Source organism: Pararge aegeria, chromosome 23 (genome assembly GCF_905163445.1).
Source record: "Pararge aegeria chromosome 23, ilParAegt1.1, whole genome shotgun sequence".
In the NCBI taxonomy this organism is placed as follows: domain Eukaryota; kingdom Metazoa; phylum Arthropoda; class Insecta; order Lepidoptera; family Nymphalidae; genus Pararge; species Pararge aegeria.
The window spans coordinates 8,069,808-8,088,448 of NC_053202.1; the positions used below are offsets into that span (position 1 = coordinate 8,069,808).

The window sequence follows — 18,641 nt, forward strand, 5'->3', positions numbered from 1 at the left end:
GAGCCTCGTCCGTTATCCAGCAGGGGGCACCACGATGCTGCGCATCGCCATCAGCTATTCATTCGTACCACTGACGTGTGCAGGTGAGGTTGACAATTGGGCCGGTCAAGATGTTAGTCACCGTTCTCCCCTTACCCCCCATCCTTAGTTATTTTGGACATATCACACGCCGCGGAAACGAGAGCATTGAAAAGTTGATAGTGGTTGGAAATGTAGAAGGCAAACGTCCCCGTGGCAGATCTCCAACCCGGTGGTCAGATCAACTGAGAGAAACTGGTGCCCGTACCTTCTATAACGCAATACAAATGGCCAAAGACAGGACCCGATGGAGAGAGATCTTATATGACAAGATTACTCGCCATACCAGTGATCACGATCCTCAGTCATGAGGGAGCGACTAAAGAGAGAGAGATTTATTTATTATTTATATTTTTATTTGTAAGGAAGTTACTATTTTTGCAGTGATACTGAAAAGCAATGCGAGTTATGTTAACATAAATATGACTAAACCGGGAAGAGTGAGGTTCTATCCAAAAAACTCTATCTTTAGAAAATCAGAATTTATTGATCGGGGCCTCGTGGTGTTCATTGAAGACTGTCCTGCTGCTTACAAGTTAGTCCTTTGCCCACTGAACTTATAACACGGTATTAAAAAAAAACCCCAACGAGGTGGACGGATGACATCAGGCGAGTTTCTGGGAGCCGCTGGAGGCAAGCGGCCCAGGACCGTGTATTGTGGAACTCCCTACAAAAGACCTATGTCCAGCAGTGGACGTCGATTGGTTGACATGATGATGATGAAGATAATGAAAAAAAAAAAAAAATTGTCGTTGTTCTTTTGGTTACCAAGTTCGTTTGCAGATCACGTGGTCTTGGTTACGATCCGCGTGTCGGCAGACGGGTTGGTAATTGCAGTAAATGGTAGGAGTAGCACGAGGAAAGTTTCATACATTCATTCATTCGTTTAATCATTCATTCATTCATACATTCATTCATTCATTCGTTTATTAGTTAATTTATTCAATCATTCGTTCGTTCTTTCTTTCTTAAGTTCATTCATTCATTCATTCATTCATACGTACACACATTCTTTCATTAATACGTTCATTCATTCACTCATACATACGTTCATTCATTTGTTCATTCAATCCTTTAGTTGTTCCGTACAAACCCCCTTGGGAGAGACGGGATACCTAATGACAAATATATTCTGATCTGCCGTCACCACAAGGCACTCTGTAGATGAAAAATCGCTGGACCACGCTAAACCTTACTTTATAGTAAAAAAAAGCACAGTAAATATTTAATAATTAAATTACAATTATGCCACTTGATTAACGAGCTTACTACACGTTCTGAAACTTGTTTGCACAAAACATTTGTGTCTAAAAACAAATGGTATGCGGTTAAAACATCTGGAACAACATCCAACCAGTACTAAACAGTTTGAGGTTACTTTGTTATACAGAGTAAATTAGTTTAGAACTTCCCAAACTTTTTTAGTCTGTAGACTAAGTGTTGATTTTTTCAGATTCGGTTAGAGTGATATAGCGAGTTATAAACTATTTAATTTGGCTGGCTAAGTAAAGTTGACCCAGGTACTGCACTGTATTGAAGAACTCTAGATGCTATTACGTAAATATTATTCTGTGACGTTAATTATAGTGTCACGTGGTTCTAATTAAAATTTAACTGACCGTAATGGCCACTCTCGTACCAACCCCTTTTACATCTCGTGCTACGAACTTGTTTAAGTATTAATTGACACAGATGGCGAAGATAGCCTCTGCCCACGTATTTTATAGAATGAATACCATAATTACATGGATGAATTAAAATGAAAAATCATAAATTTGAATATTTAATTCCGTTACACTTTTACAACCAGCTGAATATTTGTAAGGTAAAAATCAGTAGTACAGAATCAGGGACTTTAAATAAAGGTACATAAAATACATTTTACTTTGACGTTATTATGAAGGAATGAATAAGTTCACTTTCACTATACACAACAGAGAAAATTAATTTTTATATTTCTTCGATCCTAGTAGGTAGAAATTACTATTTAATGAATCTTTAAATAGAACATCGATATAACTTAACTAAAGTATTGAAGGTTATCTCAGTCGGGGATATACCTACCGTAGTACAGTAACTATTTGATGTTAAACATATCTCACCCGCAACATTCTTGAAATATCTACCATATCGTATTTTTGTGAGTTAAACTGAATGTCACTTACTCTATAGAGATATGAAGTAAAATATGTTATGATAAAGAGAGTTAGTTAGGTTACCGCAGTAGTTATCGCCATAATATCATACTAATTATTGTTGTGTGCGCGATTCGACCATAGTTGAAACCATTAAGTTTTTTGACTTAAAAAGTACTATGTCTGACTCTTGGTATGTAAAATGTCTGTAGAAAATTGCATCATATTAATAGTGCTAGTATTTCTTTAAATATATAACTTTTGAAATTACTGCCTGGACTTTTAGGAAGGCACCTAAACCCGTACTGTTCATCTATCTCGTACTGTCTATCTGTTAGCGGGCAGTTTCCTAGAAAGAGGATACAGCAAATGAAATTAAATACAAATTATTTCCCTTTCAAGAATATTAAGAACATTGATTGTGCTGTAATATCGAACATAGGTAACTGAGTTTAGTTTTTAACATCCTGTGGGAACATTCCGCGGATACAAAGTATTATGACTATGCCCGGAATTCAAGCTATAGGACACTTTTTAGCCCGTAATTATTGTTGCCTTTTTAAACCTTGCAAAGGTGGCTGAAGAGTGAGTGTTAAAACAATAAGAGAAAAATAATTAAATACTTCCTCGTATTCAGGCGAGATATAGTGTGCGCACGACACTACGATGGCTTCTATAAAACTTTCAACAACTACTGTGAACTGGAGTACGAAAACTGCAATGGATGGAGGAGTGAGTATCTACTAGGTTAACATAAAACTTTAGAGATAAAATGATATTTATAGAAAAAACTGACTCATGTAATTAGTTACATAAGTCGGTATCTAGAAGGGTAACCGACTAATTCCATTACCTATCCTTTTTCACTAGGATAATTGGTACAAGCATGAACCCATTGATTTAATAAGTTATTATTAACCCGTCAGGTCAATTCAATAATAGCTAACATTTTGATTCTGATTATACTTATAAGGCAGAAATCGTTAACTGCTCATCTAATTCAGAATGATGTAAATTTCAACGATAAACTTACAACGACTTCTATGTTCCACGTCACAAATTAATGATACAATAAAAAATAAGAGCTCATTAAACACTAAGAGCTATTTAAACAACACGCAAGGGGGTTTTAAGATCCATATTGTAGTATCATCCATCCATCCATTTTTTTTTTAGAAAGGTGACCTCTCTGGCTAATCTGTGATCCTGGTACTTTTAAACTGATTGCAGTGAGAATATATTACTTCAAGAATCTAGAGCTCCACTTCTAGAGTCGGCTGGGAATAGTTCAACTTAACTAATGTCAATATTTTTGCCACATTTAGCTTAAGTGATCTTAAATCGAATATAACATTTATAATGACAAATGATTATAAGTTTCGATTATATTATAGCGTTATTATCGTTTACAGAATGGAGCATGGTGAAACGCGAAAGGTGTTGATTGCTATTCGTAATAGACAGGAGCCGGGTGTCAATCGGAAAGAAAAATTTTGATATATTAAGAACATTTTAAATAGGTTTAGAGTAAATTCGGTTTCTTTAACACTCGCCGTCTTTGAGACAATGGAAGTTTTCTGAAAACAAACTAAGGAGACTTTATGGCTGAAGTCAATGATGCTTCGAACAAGCCAAGCGCTCAGTGATTAAAAAGGGTCCATGAAAAACAACCATTTGGCAAACTCTTTTCTATATTATGTCAACGTGTTATGCTAAAGCAATAAAATTGGCATGGTATCTTAGTAAGTAAACCACGTTTAGCTTCCCAGTGATAAAACCGGTTTGTTTGTTTGTGCATGTTTTTTCCTTCCTTCAGAACTAAGTTATCTGAGTGCCAAATTTCGTCAAAATCGGTGCCCTGGTTGAGGCGATCAAGGGTAAAAAACATGCAAACATACGCTCCCATTTTTCTAACATGTATTAAAATGTATCCAACCTTTTTCAGTTTAAAGTATTCATTATCAAACATAAAACAAAGTGCGGTAAATTAAAAATAAACTTTTTAAATTGTTAAAAATAGTTTAAAATATATTCTTTTTTATTATTTTTTAAAAAGACTTTTCAATAAGAAATAACGAAAAGATTATTTAAAAGACTATTAAGAGAAAATAGGCTTTACACACTTATGCTCGCTTTTGTAATATAGTTTACTAGCTGTTGCCCGCGACTTCGTCCGCTTTTGTTTTTGTTTTTCGAAAAACATGTGCCTCATAAATGTGGCAGCACTTTATGTATTTAGGATAGCTAAGCCTGGTGTAAAATCGTCAAACAGAGATTAATTTCGGGATAAAAAGCATCCTATATTACTTCTCATACCTTCAGGAATATGTGTACAAAGTTTCGTGATGATCAGTTTAGTAGTGTTTGCGTGAAAGCGTAACAAACAAACTTACATTCACATTTATAATATTAGTAGGGATAGGGACATCACGCTGCTGATGATGGTGATCAAGTTAATACTTACTAACCTAAAAGTTCTTGCAATTCTCATATTCCGGTTCGCACAAATTAATAAAGTTAGTTAAATTATCTTGTTCTCATCAGTGGAGCGCACATTCAGACATCAGTTCTCGGTTATAATCACGACCTCACTTTGAGTAGAGCTTTAGTACTACTGCCATACTTGTTTCGGCCGAAAAGCAGCATTATTGCAATGCTGTATTCGCTACAACTCGAGGGGCACAGGGTGGCATGTTGCAGGACAAACTTACCCTGCAAAGTGCCACTCTGCTTATAGGCGATGGTTTATTACACACCATCAGGTGCCTTAGACGACCTTCCTAGCGCAGCGGTGAGTGCGGATTCAAGGGGGAGGTCTCAGGTTCAATCCCCGGCAGGGAATTTGGGAATTTCTAAATATTCCCTGGTCTCATCTAGTACCAGCCACGGAAAAAGCCCCTCGCTTTTGCCGTGGCGGTCAGTCAATAATTATTATATAAAAACATATTTCGATCATAATTGTTAAGGCTCGCTTACATCATCTACTTGATGTCTGTTGGTGATGAAGCATCGCAATTCTTTCTGTTTTTTGGACTCTTCATTTATGTAATCTATCAGTAACCTTACCTGTTAAAACTAAGACATTTGACATAATCTGCCATACATTCCTCCAACATCTGTTCCGACGAGGTTTTGTTTTCAGTTATGATCTCCATATCTGTTAAACCCTGTATGCGTCGTTTCACCGGATCTACGTCTTCTTGAGCGTCCATTTTAAGTACTTTGACTATTTAGGTAGATAGAAAATAAACATATGTACATAATGATATCGTAATAAATTACTCCCTATAGTCGTTTCAGCCCTAACAAAGATTTTCGGGCTATTTCTCTAGTTAGCCTACTAACGGGATTCGTTAGCAGAAACCTGATAACTAGGTACCTGATAGGTAAAAGTTTCTCATAAACGGATAAATTATTATTTAACGTTTTGTATAAAACGTTTAATAATAAAACGTCTTATGTATGGTCTCTCGGTATAAGGTAAAGTATAAGGTAGCTGATACCTAAAGATCGGTCAGGTAAAAGTTGGTTTTTAGCATGGATTTCTAAAACATGTACAAGCCTTAGGTCATTTAGTTACCATTTAGCAGAAAAACATTTAGTTTCAGAGTCAGGACCTTAAGAAAAACGATCAAATATTGAGATAATTAATTTTATTAAAAAAATTATAACTATGTCACCTAAATCACATTCTCATAGTATAACTGGCGATGTACGTTCTGGGCTCAATAAAACGTAAATCGCCGTTATTTTCTTGTCCAGACCTTATTCCTAGACTTATATTTAAAGAAGATCTATATTTACATCTTAAATATTAAACAGGTTATTAACAAACAACGAAATAACTGAGGAACTTTTTACACCATTACACTGTACAAAAACTAATCTAATGGTACTCAAATGTTCGGGCTATAAAATAAAAAGTTCAGATGCTTTGCATTTCAATGGTTTCATGCTATTTGAAACAAGACTTTAGTCAGAAAATTTGCGAACATTGTGAGGTTTTTGTGTTCGTAGTCACTGTGTGCTCCAACTGGGCTAGAGCGGTTAGTTCCGTGTCCATTTTCCTATTATTAGCCCTTATGTTGTTCTTCGTTGGCCTTTTTTTCCTGCAGCAGCAAAGGATCTCCTCGAACTCCTTCCTAAAATTGTCATTCAGCCATCCATAGAGTAAAGGATTGGATACAGCGCTTGACATGCCGAACATGTGACAAACCGCATACGTTATTGTCAGCGGTTGCTCTTCAAGAATAGGTTGTGAACTAAAATCGGCAACCATGTTAAACACGTTCAATGGCAACCAACTTATAACATACGTAACAGCTATAGCTATTAGGATTGCAGGAGTTTTTCTGGTTGTCCTTCTCCTTCCACGAAGTCTCCTGTGGATTTGGACATGCGCAATCACGACCACTAAGACTGGTACAAGGTATTGGAATATTAAGCTAAAAACTGAGTAGCTGGCTCGACCTTTCTCGTAAGGCCAGTCTTCAATACAGAAATGTATAAATTCGAACCCTAATATGCCGACTCTATGGGTTTTTAGAGTTCTAAATGTGTAGAGGGGTGACGCAAGGGCGAATGCTGTGACCCATATGAAGAACATTGTGATGAGAGCACCCATTGTTTGCAATCCAGGGCGCGTTGGGTACACGATCAACTGTAAACAAAAATAATTGTTACTGACTTTGCAATAAGGTTAAATTTCGATATCTTCTCATGTCAATAATTATGATTTTAGGTCCCTGTAAAATGTTAAAATATATTTATGTTGATTACTATATCTTTTTACCATTCTTATCTTAACGCAATAGAAATAGATCGCTAAAATATTAAGCTAATGCCCGCGACTCGCTTGTTATAGTTTTTGAAAAAAAATGTGAGGAAATTGTTTGTTTTTCAAGATAAAAGTCAGAACTACATTAGGATACGTGTGCCAAATTTTGCCTAGATCGGTGTACTGATTACACCGGACATAGAAAACCAATAAACAGTTATATTTTTCCATTTATAAAATTATTGTGGATATTATTGTTAGTTTAAATAATAATAGCATATATAATATGTGAAGCGGTGATAGCGTAGTGGGTAAGGCGACGTTTTTTTTTTCGTGGAAACCGGGTTCGAGCCCCGGCACGCACCACTGATTTTTCAGGGTTATATGCGTTTACAATGTAAGCCATTTAAATATAGCTTGCTTGAAACGGTGAAGGGAAAATTGTGAGCAAACCAGCAAGCCTGAGAGTTCTCTATAATGTTCTCAACGGTGTGTGAAGTCTACCAATCCGCTCTTGGCCAGCGTGGTGGAATACGGAACAAGGCCTTCTCATTTTGAGCAGAGACCCGAGCCCTGTAGAGGGCCGGTATATATATAATATATATAATCAGTTACCGGAAGACTAGCAGATAGAACACTTAGTTTATTGAAGCCAAAGCAAAAACTTGATAAATTTCTAATTCATAAATATTAGTATTCCTGAAATTAATACATAGTAGATTAATATAATTTGTAACAATAATAAATTTATAATTGATTACATAATATTAAAAAATAGGAAATACATGTGACATAAAAAACCAATATAAATTGGCTTAATTTAACTGTTATTTAGATTGTAATTGTATACTTTGGTTTCATAATGAGATCTTGTATTTGATATTCAAACAGTTTTGCATGCCTATTGTTAAGGCGAAACAATATCTATACCTACTACTAAATCTCTGAAACACCTTATGTAATATATTTCTGCAAAATAAAGAATTTGAATTTGAATGAAAATAAAAGTGAAATTTACTATTGTTTATATGCCCAAGGTTACTTTATATAGGCAACAAATTAGTAGCCGCAAAGGAGGGGTGGTATGGCGTATGAACGATTTTAGATAATCTGTGCTGCGTGTCGCTTAAACAGATAACAAATTCAAATTCAAATCATTGATCGTACTCATTGTTGCTCTTAGCTATTCGGATAAATATAACTCCCTTGGTAAAATAAATAAATTTGTGTAGCAATATCAATGATAAAACCAATATGTTAATTGCACTCATTCGTCTATTCATCTCGAAATATGGTACTCAAGGTCAAGAAATGTTACAGATCCATTTGTACCAATGCACCTACAATTTCTATGAAAGCCTAAACAAACTTAAATTTTGAACAGCTGTAGACTAAATTAGATAAATTAGATATGAATGTTTTTGATAAGAGGCCTCCAGCAATATTTTTTTTTAAACATCATATTTGTATATTTTATATATAAGCGATAATAAATTCAATTTACCGCAATGTGTCATAGTTTACACAACATTTTTTCCATGTTTAATAGACCACCGTGCTATCAGCCTCATTGAGTGGCGTTATCAATTCTCTAGTGTTTGGGTATTCGGTTCATTACGCGAACTCTTGAATGATAAACTGATAAATAATGGAGTTCGTACAAAATCAATATGTACGTAGACAATAGATATGTTAATCCGTTTCTCAGTGCGATCTGAGGGGGGAGGTTATTTATTTATTTGGCAGTTGAAAACGTATTGTTTGATTTGTCAAACAGCTTATTGAATTGTGTTTTGTGTTCATAGATGTTTCATAATTAAGATCGTTAACTAGGGGTACCATTACAGAGAGCATTTGGTTACATAAATTGCACTTTATGGATAATTTTTTAATGCTCAGATTAGCATTGAGTTTCAATTTCAATTGAATATTGCTGATAAGTAATGAGGTAGACCAAATCAAAACGCTAATCTAGAAGATGCCCATTCAGTTTTTAATCCTCACTGATGAAGAATGATTCATGCGTTAAGAGAAACCTATGTTATTGATGGGTAAATGGAATTTAGAATGGAAATCCAGAATTTTGATTTGCTTATTAGAAACGAAGAAGCAAAACGTCTCTGTGGGATATCAATAAGTGCAGTTCTTTTCGATGCACCGCTGTTGGATGGTATACTGGCAGGTAGGTATTAGTAGACAAAAATAATAGCCCCGCCGGTAATGAAACCTTTGATCTCTTAGTTATAAGATCATTTTGCACACATTTGTGAAACACAGAAAATGTCTATTAACTCTTATTAAAGGTACTGAAGTATCACAAATGATGGGAGGATGTTTCGCTGCTAAGTGAATTGCATTAGAAACTGTAATAAAAATCGTTCTCTCGAGATTAAAGCCTAAGCGAGTCGTTGTCGTTGGTTTTTTAAGCGAGGCATCTAAAGTGTTGAGCTGGTACTTTACAGAGTTATCCCAAAAGTTTAGACGGCCGATTGGCGCAGTGGGTAGCGACCCTGCTTTCTTAGCCAACGCCGTGGGTTTGATTCCCACTACTGGACAATGTTTGTGTGATGAACATGAATGTTTTTCAGTGTCTGGGTGTTTATCTATATATTATAAGTATTTACGTATATTATTCATATAATTATTCATCAGTCATCTTAGTACCCATAACACAAGCTACGCTTACTTTGGGGCTAGATGGCGATGTGTGTATTGTCGTAGAATAAAAAAAAAAAATATCTACAGTACTCCATCCTTGATAAAGATAGAGAAATATTTACTAAAATTACGTCATCAGATAACCTAACGTCATGCACCGAATATATTATACCTTTAAACGTGAAATAATACAACAATAAATTAAATCGCAGAAAGATTAATTGCACCATGTTCAGAAGTGGGAAGATAAACGAGATAAGTAATTGACTCTCAGCCTAGACGCACATAAATCTCGAATTCAATTTATTTAAATAAATACTCATTCAGTGCGAACTTGACATATTTCAGTGTCATGCTAAGTAAGACGTATTTGATCTCAATTCCATCTCGATTGGTATTGAGTTCAGGTAGCCAAGCACCTTAACCGATCTAGGATATGTTCGGAATTGTTGCTTTTCAGGGTGCAAAAAGGCAAAGAATCACATGTTTCTTGGTCCGTCCGTAATTCAAATAAAAATAAAGCTATGTCTACATCTACGACTTATTTAGAACTTATTTTGAAAAAAGTAGTCAATTTTACGTTACGAAATACTAGATTTATTGTCTAAAACAAAAAAAAAGTGTGTGCGTATAACATTTACGCGCGATTAAAGTACAACTTCTTTGGCGTTGACGGCATATAACACTTAAATGATAAAATTTAAACTAAAATAATAAATATCATATTATAATTCTATTATATTTATTATTCATGTGCTTTATATATATATATTAATATTATTCATTTGAAATAGGTACTTGAATGGCAACGTTTTATGTGTGAAATTATTATTATTATATAGGTTTGTGGTAACTATAATGCTTAACATAAATTTTACTCCCTTAAGTTGCTACTTTTCTTGAAAATACAGCATCATTCGTTGTACCGAAACGTGTTGTTGATTGAAGTCGAGAAAAATTCATAGATAGATCAAATTTTTGTTCTAAAAAATCAACTAACGGATGAGATTAGTGACAGCGAAAAATAACATTAATAATTAATTTTATACAAAAGTAATAAATAAACAAGTATATTTAGAAATTTTCAAAAAGCTGCAATTTAATTTACGTTTCGTTTGCACATTTCATCAACTCAACAAAAAATCAACTAGACTAAAATAAAGCATTTAAATTTGAATTTTATGTCAAGTTCAATAAAGATCGGATTCTAATGTATTCATTTGAGTCTAATCGGCTCTAAGCCGATATGGTGTGCGAAGGCATAATATTAGCGACTCTACGAAGTGTTAGCGGTGGATATTATTCCCTCACAAAAGCTAAAAATATTCGGATAAAAAGATAGAAGAGAAAGAAAGAAAATTAATGCTATCGGCTGTATAAAAACTGTAATTTCACTACAAAACTAAACTAATTTTGAAAATTTACATGTCAGTAATTTTTTACTAGATAGAGTAAAGAGGCCGTCAATGAACGATGAATTTTTTTATTTTATTCCACTACAAGTTAGTAGCCCTTGACTGCAATCTCAAGCGGTGGTAAATGATTATGCAGTCTTAGATGATAGCGGGCTAACCTGTTAGTGAGTATGGTAGTCATACCCCTAATCGGTTTCCACGCGCCATAGCACCGCAACACTAAATTTTTATCGGCACGTCTTTGTCGATAACTAGGTGGTAACTAGCCACGGCCAAAGTGTCATTTAAAAAAGAATATGTAAAGTACAGATAATTAAAAGAATATGTAAGTTTGTCGGGTCTCGTAAAAAACTCAGTTGTCTAACTTCGACTAAATTCGATAGAGAAAATCGATGATTGCAAAGTTAAGTAGAACATCGCTATTTGCAGCAATATTACAAACTATAAGCGTAAACATCTGAGCAGATATAAACAGTTTAGACTTTAGTCGAATATTGAGATGAGCTAATTTGTTATGAACTAACCACTCCGGTCATATTATTATAGACTTACTCATAGAACATTTTCTTAAAGTATTAACTGGCGGGCCAAGCAGATACGTAGCAGATATAAGCAGATACCAGCTACGTGTCGACCAGCGTCCATCAACCTAGTGTTAAGAATATGGGGCTGGCTGAAAACCAGTGCTGCGCGTTTAAGTATGCAGCTATACTGAGCCAGCTTCTTTGTCACACATTTTTTTTTATTTATACTTTAAGAAAGAAGAAGAAACACTTTATTGCACGTATAACATACAGGAAAAGAAACAGTAAGGAGTATACAGTACACAATGTAGACATGCAAAGGCGGCCTTATTGCTGCAAGTAATCTCTTACAGGCAACCTTTGTAGATAGGACTTACAGCAAGAGGACGGGATAGTGCCAAGAGTGTTGATAGATATACATAAATACCAAAATGTAAAGATACAAATACATATATAATTTAAATAAATATACGTAATATATAAAATATACCTACATGAATAGAAAATATACATAATATATATAAATATATAACAAACATAATATACTTTAACAATTTTATGACACAAATGTAACATTTTACACAAATGTGTGACAATAAATACTATTTTTCTTTCTTTTTCTTTCTAAAGGAAGCCACATAAGCTTGTAAATACACTGGCAAGCACGCTTTTCAAACTGGAACACAGCATTGCAACAATGCTGCTTGGCAGCAGAAATAGGCCAGGTAGTACTACCCTACAAGTTCTGTCATAAAAAAGCTTTTCCACAACAAAATATATCTGTGACTTGTCCGCTGTAACATCCAATGGTAATTTTATGCAAACTAAGGAGGTCCAGTCTTTGTATTATTTGTTGAATTTCAGTATGTATGTATTTCATTTTATATTAAGTGACATAAATGGTAAAAATTGGGGATCGTATGGCCAACGTATCAAATAGGGATTCCATCCCTTTATAATATATGAGTGAATTATATTACAAAATTTAAACTGTGTTATAAGATAAAAATCAGAGATGAAGAAAAATTAAGAAAATTATATAAATATATAAAAATATATATAACTTGGTACCGTACAAAACAGGACTGCATTCCTGATTTTACCAGTTCCTTTGAAATACGACAAATTTACTTACTTACGTATTCCCATTTCTATCAAATGAGTACATTCAAAAATCGCAAAAGTCCGTTGAGTTTCGGAGGAGTGCGTTTCAGAGGACCCCGTGACAAGAGTTATTTAAATATGAGAATGGGAAGACTTTTAGGTTTTATCAAACTAAGCTGTTTCGAGTGACACATTGCAGCTAATTCGACCGCGATCTAAAAGTAACGCAAAACAATATTCTACCTGGTATCGATCCAAGGCAATTGCTGTGATGGAAATAGTTGACACGAATATCGATATAGCTTGGATCGCGCCGCAGGCTTTGCAGAGGCTTGGCCAATCTGGCAATGGCCAATGTTTGGTCAAAAGCTCCATCAATGTGAGTGGCGTGCCAACGCAGCAGACCAGGGCATCAGAAACAGCAAGGTTGACGATAAACATGTTCCTTGCAGTTCTCATTGCTGGCTTCCTGACTACCTGTAAGAGAGAATAACGTGATTAATTATTTTAACCTGGATATGGCAAGTGAAAACTAATAGTTTTTATTCAAAATGGCGTAGGTAAATACCTTAACAAAAAATGTTACAGTAAAAAGTTTTTTCTTTTCCACTATAAATTTAAAAAATTAGCCTTTTGACAATCCCAAGTGTTCAATGATGTTACAGTCTGAGATGGTGTCGGGATAACCTATACGTTTTTTCCGGTACGTAGATAAAAAGCTATTGAGACGCGAAGTCATTAAAATTATAATCTAAACGGATATCAAAATAACTTCGTAGTTGTTGAGTGCTGGTGAAGTAGGTCTTGTAAAAAATGTGATACAAGTACCTACATAATTTTAGTTTTAACTTCTGTTTACGTTCTTAACCCTTGAACTTATGTACTTAAACTTTAACAAACAAGGGCCCACACTTTTGTGTGACCAAGACACTTTTTTGACCAATTTCCCCGGTTGGTGATGCGGGTATCAGATTCCAGGTGTTTTATTTCCATGGACATTACATAGTTATAATATTAGAAAAAACCTAATATTATAACTAGTTATTAACCGTGACTTCAGTCGCGTAGGAAATTTTGTTTTGCCTGTGTTATTCTGTGACTCCTGAACTACCAATTTTCAAAATTACAAAAGCCAATTTTCCCGGGACAAAAGTGTATTTTATTTATTTCATATATGTACCGTTTTTGTAATTATTAATAACGCACCGCTATAATAATTCATATTTATATTTTATAATCATGGTTGCCTGGAAGAAATCCCTATAAGTGATAAGGCCACCTTTGTTACACAAATTTAAACTACTTGTATTTTTGTTCAGTTTTATTTATTTCTGTTTCGATTGATTTACTTATTATATTATTTGCCAGTCCAGATAATCTAGCTCTTTGTGATTTCAGTCGTTCTGGCGTTGACTAACAGACATTAACTTTCGCATTTTTATTAATTGTATACATTAAATAAACCAGATTATTTAATTTACCACAAGTCCTATAGTATCAAATAAATAACGTATTTGAATTTGTGACTCGTCTGCTAACGACAGGCTTACCGTTTAATTATGCAAGAAATTAATTAATCGCTTGTAACAATCTTGATGATTTAACTAATGTTGTTCTGTGCCCTAAGTGCGAGATTAGTACGCCCGCAATCGTGAAGACGTTTTTGAGGTGCGGAACGCTGGAATGCCAGAGTAAAACGAAACTTATTTCAAGCGATTTAAAGATCAAATTCGTCCGCTATTCCGCACTTGGAAAAAAGTTTTTTAAAAAAACAGAATTCATCCATTTTGGAATGACGTTATTTTTTTTCGAAACGCGAAAGTGACTCCTTGTTTGCAGGCTGTAAATCCTATATTAGGGTTTCGAAATAGCAATGGCGTGCACTTCCTACATGCATTCAAGGACTACATACCCAAATTATTTTATATAGCTCGGGGATTTTTTCCATTTTATGCCATTTACCTGCTGGTCAAAAACCCGGCCGATTCTTTATAATACACACGAGCTAATAGATTCTTTTTTTTATTTGTATATATAGGTTTATGCATGTTTATTTAAATGCACCACCTACCTCTCTTCTTGAGCTGTTTTTAACGCCTTTGGTTGCCTGGAAGAGATCGCTATGTAGCGATAAGGCCGCCAAATTGTATACTTTTTGTTAAATTTTTACTTATAATTTGTTATGTTTATGTGGTGTATAATAAAAGTGTATTCATTCATTCATTCTTACCTAAGAAAAAATGTATATTTATGAATAAATGTTATCAGATTTGGTCCATTGAGTCTTCTTCCGCGTACAACTTTCAGTATGTTGTGCTATAAAAACTTTATTCCAGTATTCTAACACATGAGACCAATAACGAAAACACACTTACGGATATAACTACGAGTGCATTTCCAACTGCGCCGATAACTACCAGGATTCCATAAAAGGTGAGGAGTAAAGCTCTAGTGGGGTCATCAACCTTCCTGTTTTGTGAGAATTTTTGTAACAGCACATTAGGGTTTTGCACCCCTCGTGACGCCTCGATCAGCGCCGATGTTAGGTTAACATTGAAGGTGAAGTTTAAACTGGGGTCCTCCCCCTGAAACAAACGAGAGAAAAAGACGTCAATTTAATTATATACATGGTGACTTTTTCGTTTTTAACAACTATTGATGAAATACTCTTTAATCATAGGCTTATTAAATATTAATGTACACTTCACACACGGCAGAAGTGAAACTTCTGAAAAGTAGCCAATGAGAGATTTGAGATGGATATAGAGTATCAGGAATAATTGATAAATGTAAGGTTTATTATTTTTTACCAAGCTTATATATTATAAGTAGTAAAATAAATTTAAAAAAAACATTTTATTTCAGGTCGCTGACCTATATCCAAAATTGAGAGATTAAAATAAAATGACTATAAAATACACTAAGATTAAAAAACATAAATAAATAATAAAACAATAATTAAATTATTATGTCGAAGAGTCGATAGCCTAGTAGTTAGGACTTCTGCTTTATACCCGGGGATTTACGGTTTCTAAGTTATGTGCGTTTTAAGCAATTAAAATATTACTTGCTTCAATGGTGGAGGAAAACATCGTGAGGAGACCTGCATGCCCGAGAACTCTCCATAATGTTCCCTAAAGCACGTGAAGTCCACCAATCCGAAACCCTTCTCATTGTGGCAGAAGACCGTGACCCAAAATGTTTAATTTATTATTTTAGTCATTCTATCGCTAACTTAAGTCCATAAATTTTTGTGTATGTTTCTTTATCGTGACGCATTTTCGAGTCATATAATTTAAAATCACAACGATTCTAAAGGAGTTTTACTTCAAAAACTCGCCTCTATCTTGCAAGTCTAGAGCTCTAGGAACAAGTTTTAATAACACTAAATCGTTAGATCAGAATGTCTTAAAGATTCAGTTTCATCATGAACGCTTCTTAATCCTAAACTTTCTTAATTCATTGAGTCTCAAATCACAACGATTCTAAAGGAGTTTTACTTCAAAAACTCGCCTCTATCTTGCCAATCTTAGCTCTGGGAACGTGTTTTGAATAACACTAAATCGTTAGATCAAAATGTCTTAAAGCTTCAGTTTCATCATCAACGCCCCTTAATCCTAAACTAACTTAATTCATCGAGTTTTGAAACACAAGGATTCTAAAAGAGTTTTACTTCAAAAGTTCGGCTGTATCTTGCCAATCTTAGCTCTAGGAACGAGTTTTTAATAACACTAAATCGTTAGATCAAAATGTACTTAAGGATTGAGTTTATTCATGAATAATGAAGGCCCCTTATAACTATTCATTGGAAATAAAAATTAAGAAACCTTCAATACGTATTTGACGAATATTTCGAAAACTGAATTGCAATGCGGTGCTGAAAAACCGGCTGGAAGCGAAAAATATGTCAAAACAGAGTTATTTAATTCAATAAGCTATTTCAAATTCAAAAATTCTTTATAAACGTAAGCCTATCCCAGTCACTTATGAACTGTTACTTTTACTGTTATGTAACATACATATATGTTTACATAATTGTGAGATTATCACCATAAGGTGATAACCACGTTCGCCAAATTAAACCTAAAGCTACAAGGGTTCCAAACGCGCCCTGGTCTAACAAGAGCAAACAACCAACATAGCAGGGTAATTTTTTTTCTAACACCATCTCACAGCTAATTCATATTTATTTATAATTCAAAATGTTTTAATATTATAATAATAAAGCAGTAACACATTTTGAACATGACCTAGAAATAATTCTAGGCTGCGCCTCCATCCTAAAATGAAAAAGCCTAACATGTAATATTCCACGCTTCCAACGTATTCAACACTTTTGCGTATTCAAAAGCTCTATATTGGCATCAATTTAGTTTTTTTTTCATAAAATGAAAAATGACAGGAGAAAAACAAAGATAAATCCCTTTTTATCTGTTGTTTTTGTACCGATATATCTAAATATAAACCGTACAAACATACCTATCAAACGTCCCATCAGATATATTTACGGCAAACCACTCCGCAAAGCATAAAAGCGACGATGTTTTCACGGAATTTTATCTAAAGGTTGACATTTTTAAAGCTACCCGCGTTGAAAAGCTCTGGAAATGATACGGTTCTACCAGATAAATATAAACTGTATTTATATTAAAGTAACGTATGAAGTCGTATGCATGTTTTCTTACAATATGATAGACATTGATGATCCAGTATATTAAACAAACTGGGAAAAATTGGTATAAAGTCCATACCACCTGTTCTTTTGAATGGCAGAGAATAACTTATGATTTTCCTTGGCATATGATTTCGGTTTTACGCGCAGTTAAAGCGCGTCAGATGAACTAAAATCAGCTGCAAACGCGATACAGTCAAAGTCTGTTTTAATCGTATACAAGTCAGAGCGCTTTTACTACAGGTCGTTTTCAAAGCGTGCGAAATTACTTGGAAAAGGCGTGATGGGACCCCCATAAAAAAAAAATCATTGGGGTCTTTTGGTGATAGCCCGCTGGCCAGAACTTCGGCTTCACTTTCGGGCTGCCGAGTTCGCATCCCAGCAGTCACCACTAACTTTTCTAAGTTATGTGTATTTTAAGTAATTAAAACATCACTTGCGACGAAAAACATCGTGAGGAAACCTTAGAATTCTCCATAATGTTGTTCTAAAAGGTGTGTGAAGTCCACCAATTCGAACTGGGCCAGCGTGGTGGCAGCCGAAACCCTTTGTGGGAGGAAACCCATGCCCCGTAGTGGGCCAGTAATGGGTTGATAATGACGATGATGATGATTTTAATGATATTCTAGAATATTCATTTAAATTTAAAAATTTTACACGGCTTATCTTTCTGACCTCTTTTTTATTATTTTTAATCTGTATGCCTATGCAATTAAATATTTTACATTTTCATATTGGATATTGGAAAGCGGAATTATGTTCATATCCTCTTCGAACAAGCAGCTTGAAAAGTTTTTTAATAACAGTTATATATCTCGGAACAACACAGCTGACACAAACTTTATACTAAGTTTGATGAAAATAATGTGAGGGAATATCAGATATGAATACTTTTTTAATCATAGTTCTACAATTAATTGTTTTAACGGTATCTGTATGTATTACGATTTTTGAAGAGATGGCGGGACTGAAGAGATAAATTTATTTTATTAAGGAAGATAGATTTAAGGCAGATACAGTACATATTTACTTCTAGGTTTATTTTCAGATAATGAACCACTTTAATTTTGGAAGCTGACATTCCGATATTAAATATGTCCATATTTGTATCCTCTATGATCCTTTTTATTGTTATAATTGACCGACCTAGTAAATGGCATACCTGATGCTCTGTAGGTATATGGATGCTGTTTCTTTATGACAGTGCAAAATTCAAAGTTCAGTTTTGAAACGTCAAGTCTGTCTGGTTAGAAATTCGACTTCACTTTCGGAGAAGAT

The 18,641-nt window shown here is 34.4% G+C and overlaps 2 protein-coding genes across 2 annotated transcripts in view; one reads left to right on the forward strand and one right to left on the reverse strand.

Annotated features, from left to right (window-relative positions):
- The first annotated feature begins 499 nt into the window (after positions 1-499).
- Positions 500-3,683, forward strand: LOC120634412. Its single transcript, XM_039904947.1, has 3 exons — positions 500-613; positions 2,851-2,945; positions 3,626-3,683. Exons 1-3 carry the CDS (start codon positions 501-503, stop codon positions 3,655-3,657), a joined length of 240 nt encoding a protein of 79 aa, XP_039760881.1. The 5' UTR covers position 500; the 3' UTR covers positions 3,658-3,683.
- A 2,215-nt stretch (positions 3,684-5,898) lies between these two features.
- Positions 5,899-18,641, reverse strand: part of LOC120634329 (neuropeptide F receptor) — a 114,470-nt gene continuing 101,727 nt past the window's right edge. Inside the window, exons 2-4 of the mRNA XM_039904839.1 lie at positions 15,067-15,276; positions 12,935-13,168; positions 5,899-6,873 (exon numbers count right to left, since the gene is read on the reverse strand). Coding sequence (XP_039760773.1) covers positions 6,190-6,873; positions 12,935-13,168; positions 15,067-15,276 — 1,128 coding nt within the window. The 3' untranslated portion in view covers positions 5,899-6,189. The remainder of the gene's footprint in view (positions 6,874-12,934; positions 13,169-15,066; positions 15,277-18,641) is intronic.

Excerpts from the sequence above, each read along its gene's own strand:
- LOC120634412 (XM_039904947.1), top strand. The coding sequence starts at position 501 with ATGACTAAACCGGGAAGAGTGAGGTTCTATCCAAAAAACTCTATCTTT. Across the intron at positions 614-2,850 it reads GACTGTCCTGCTGCTTACAA|GCGAGATATAGTGTGCGCAC; the intron begins GTTAGTCCTTTG and ends CCTCGTATTCAG. Across the intron at positions 2,946-3,625 it reads AAACTGCAATGGATGGAGGA|AATGGAGCATGGTGAAACGC; the intron begins GTGAGTATCTAC and ends TATCGTTTACAG.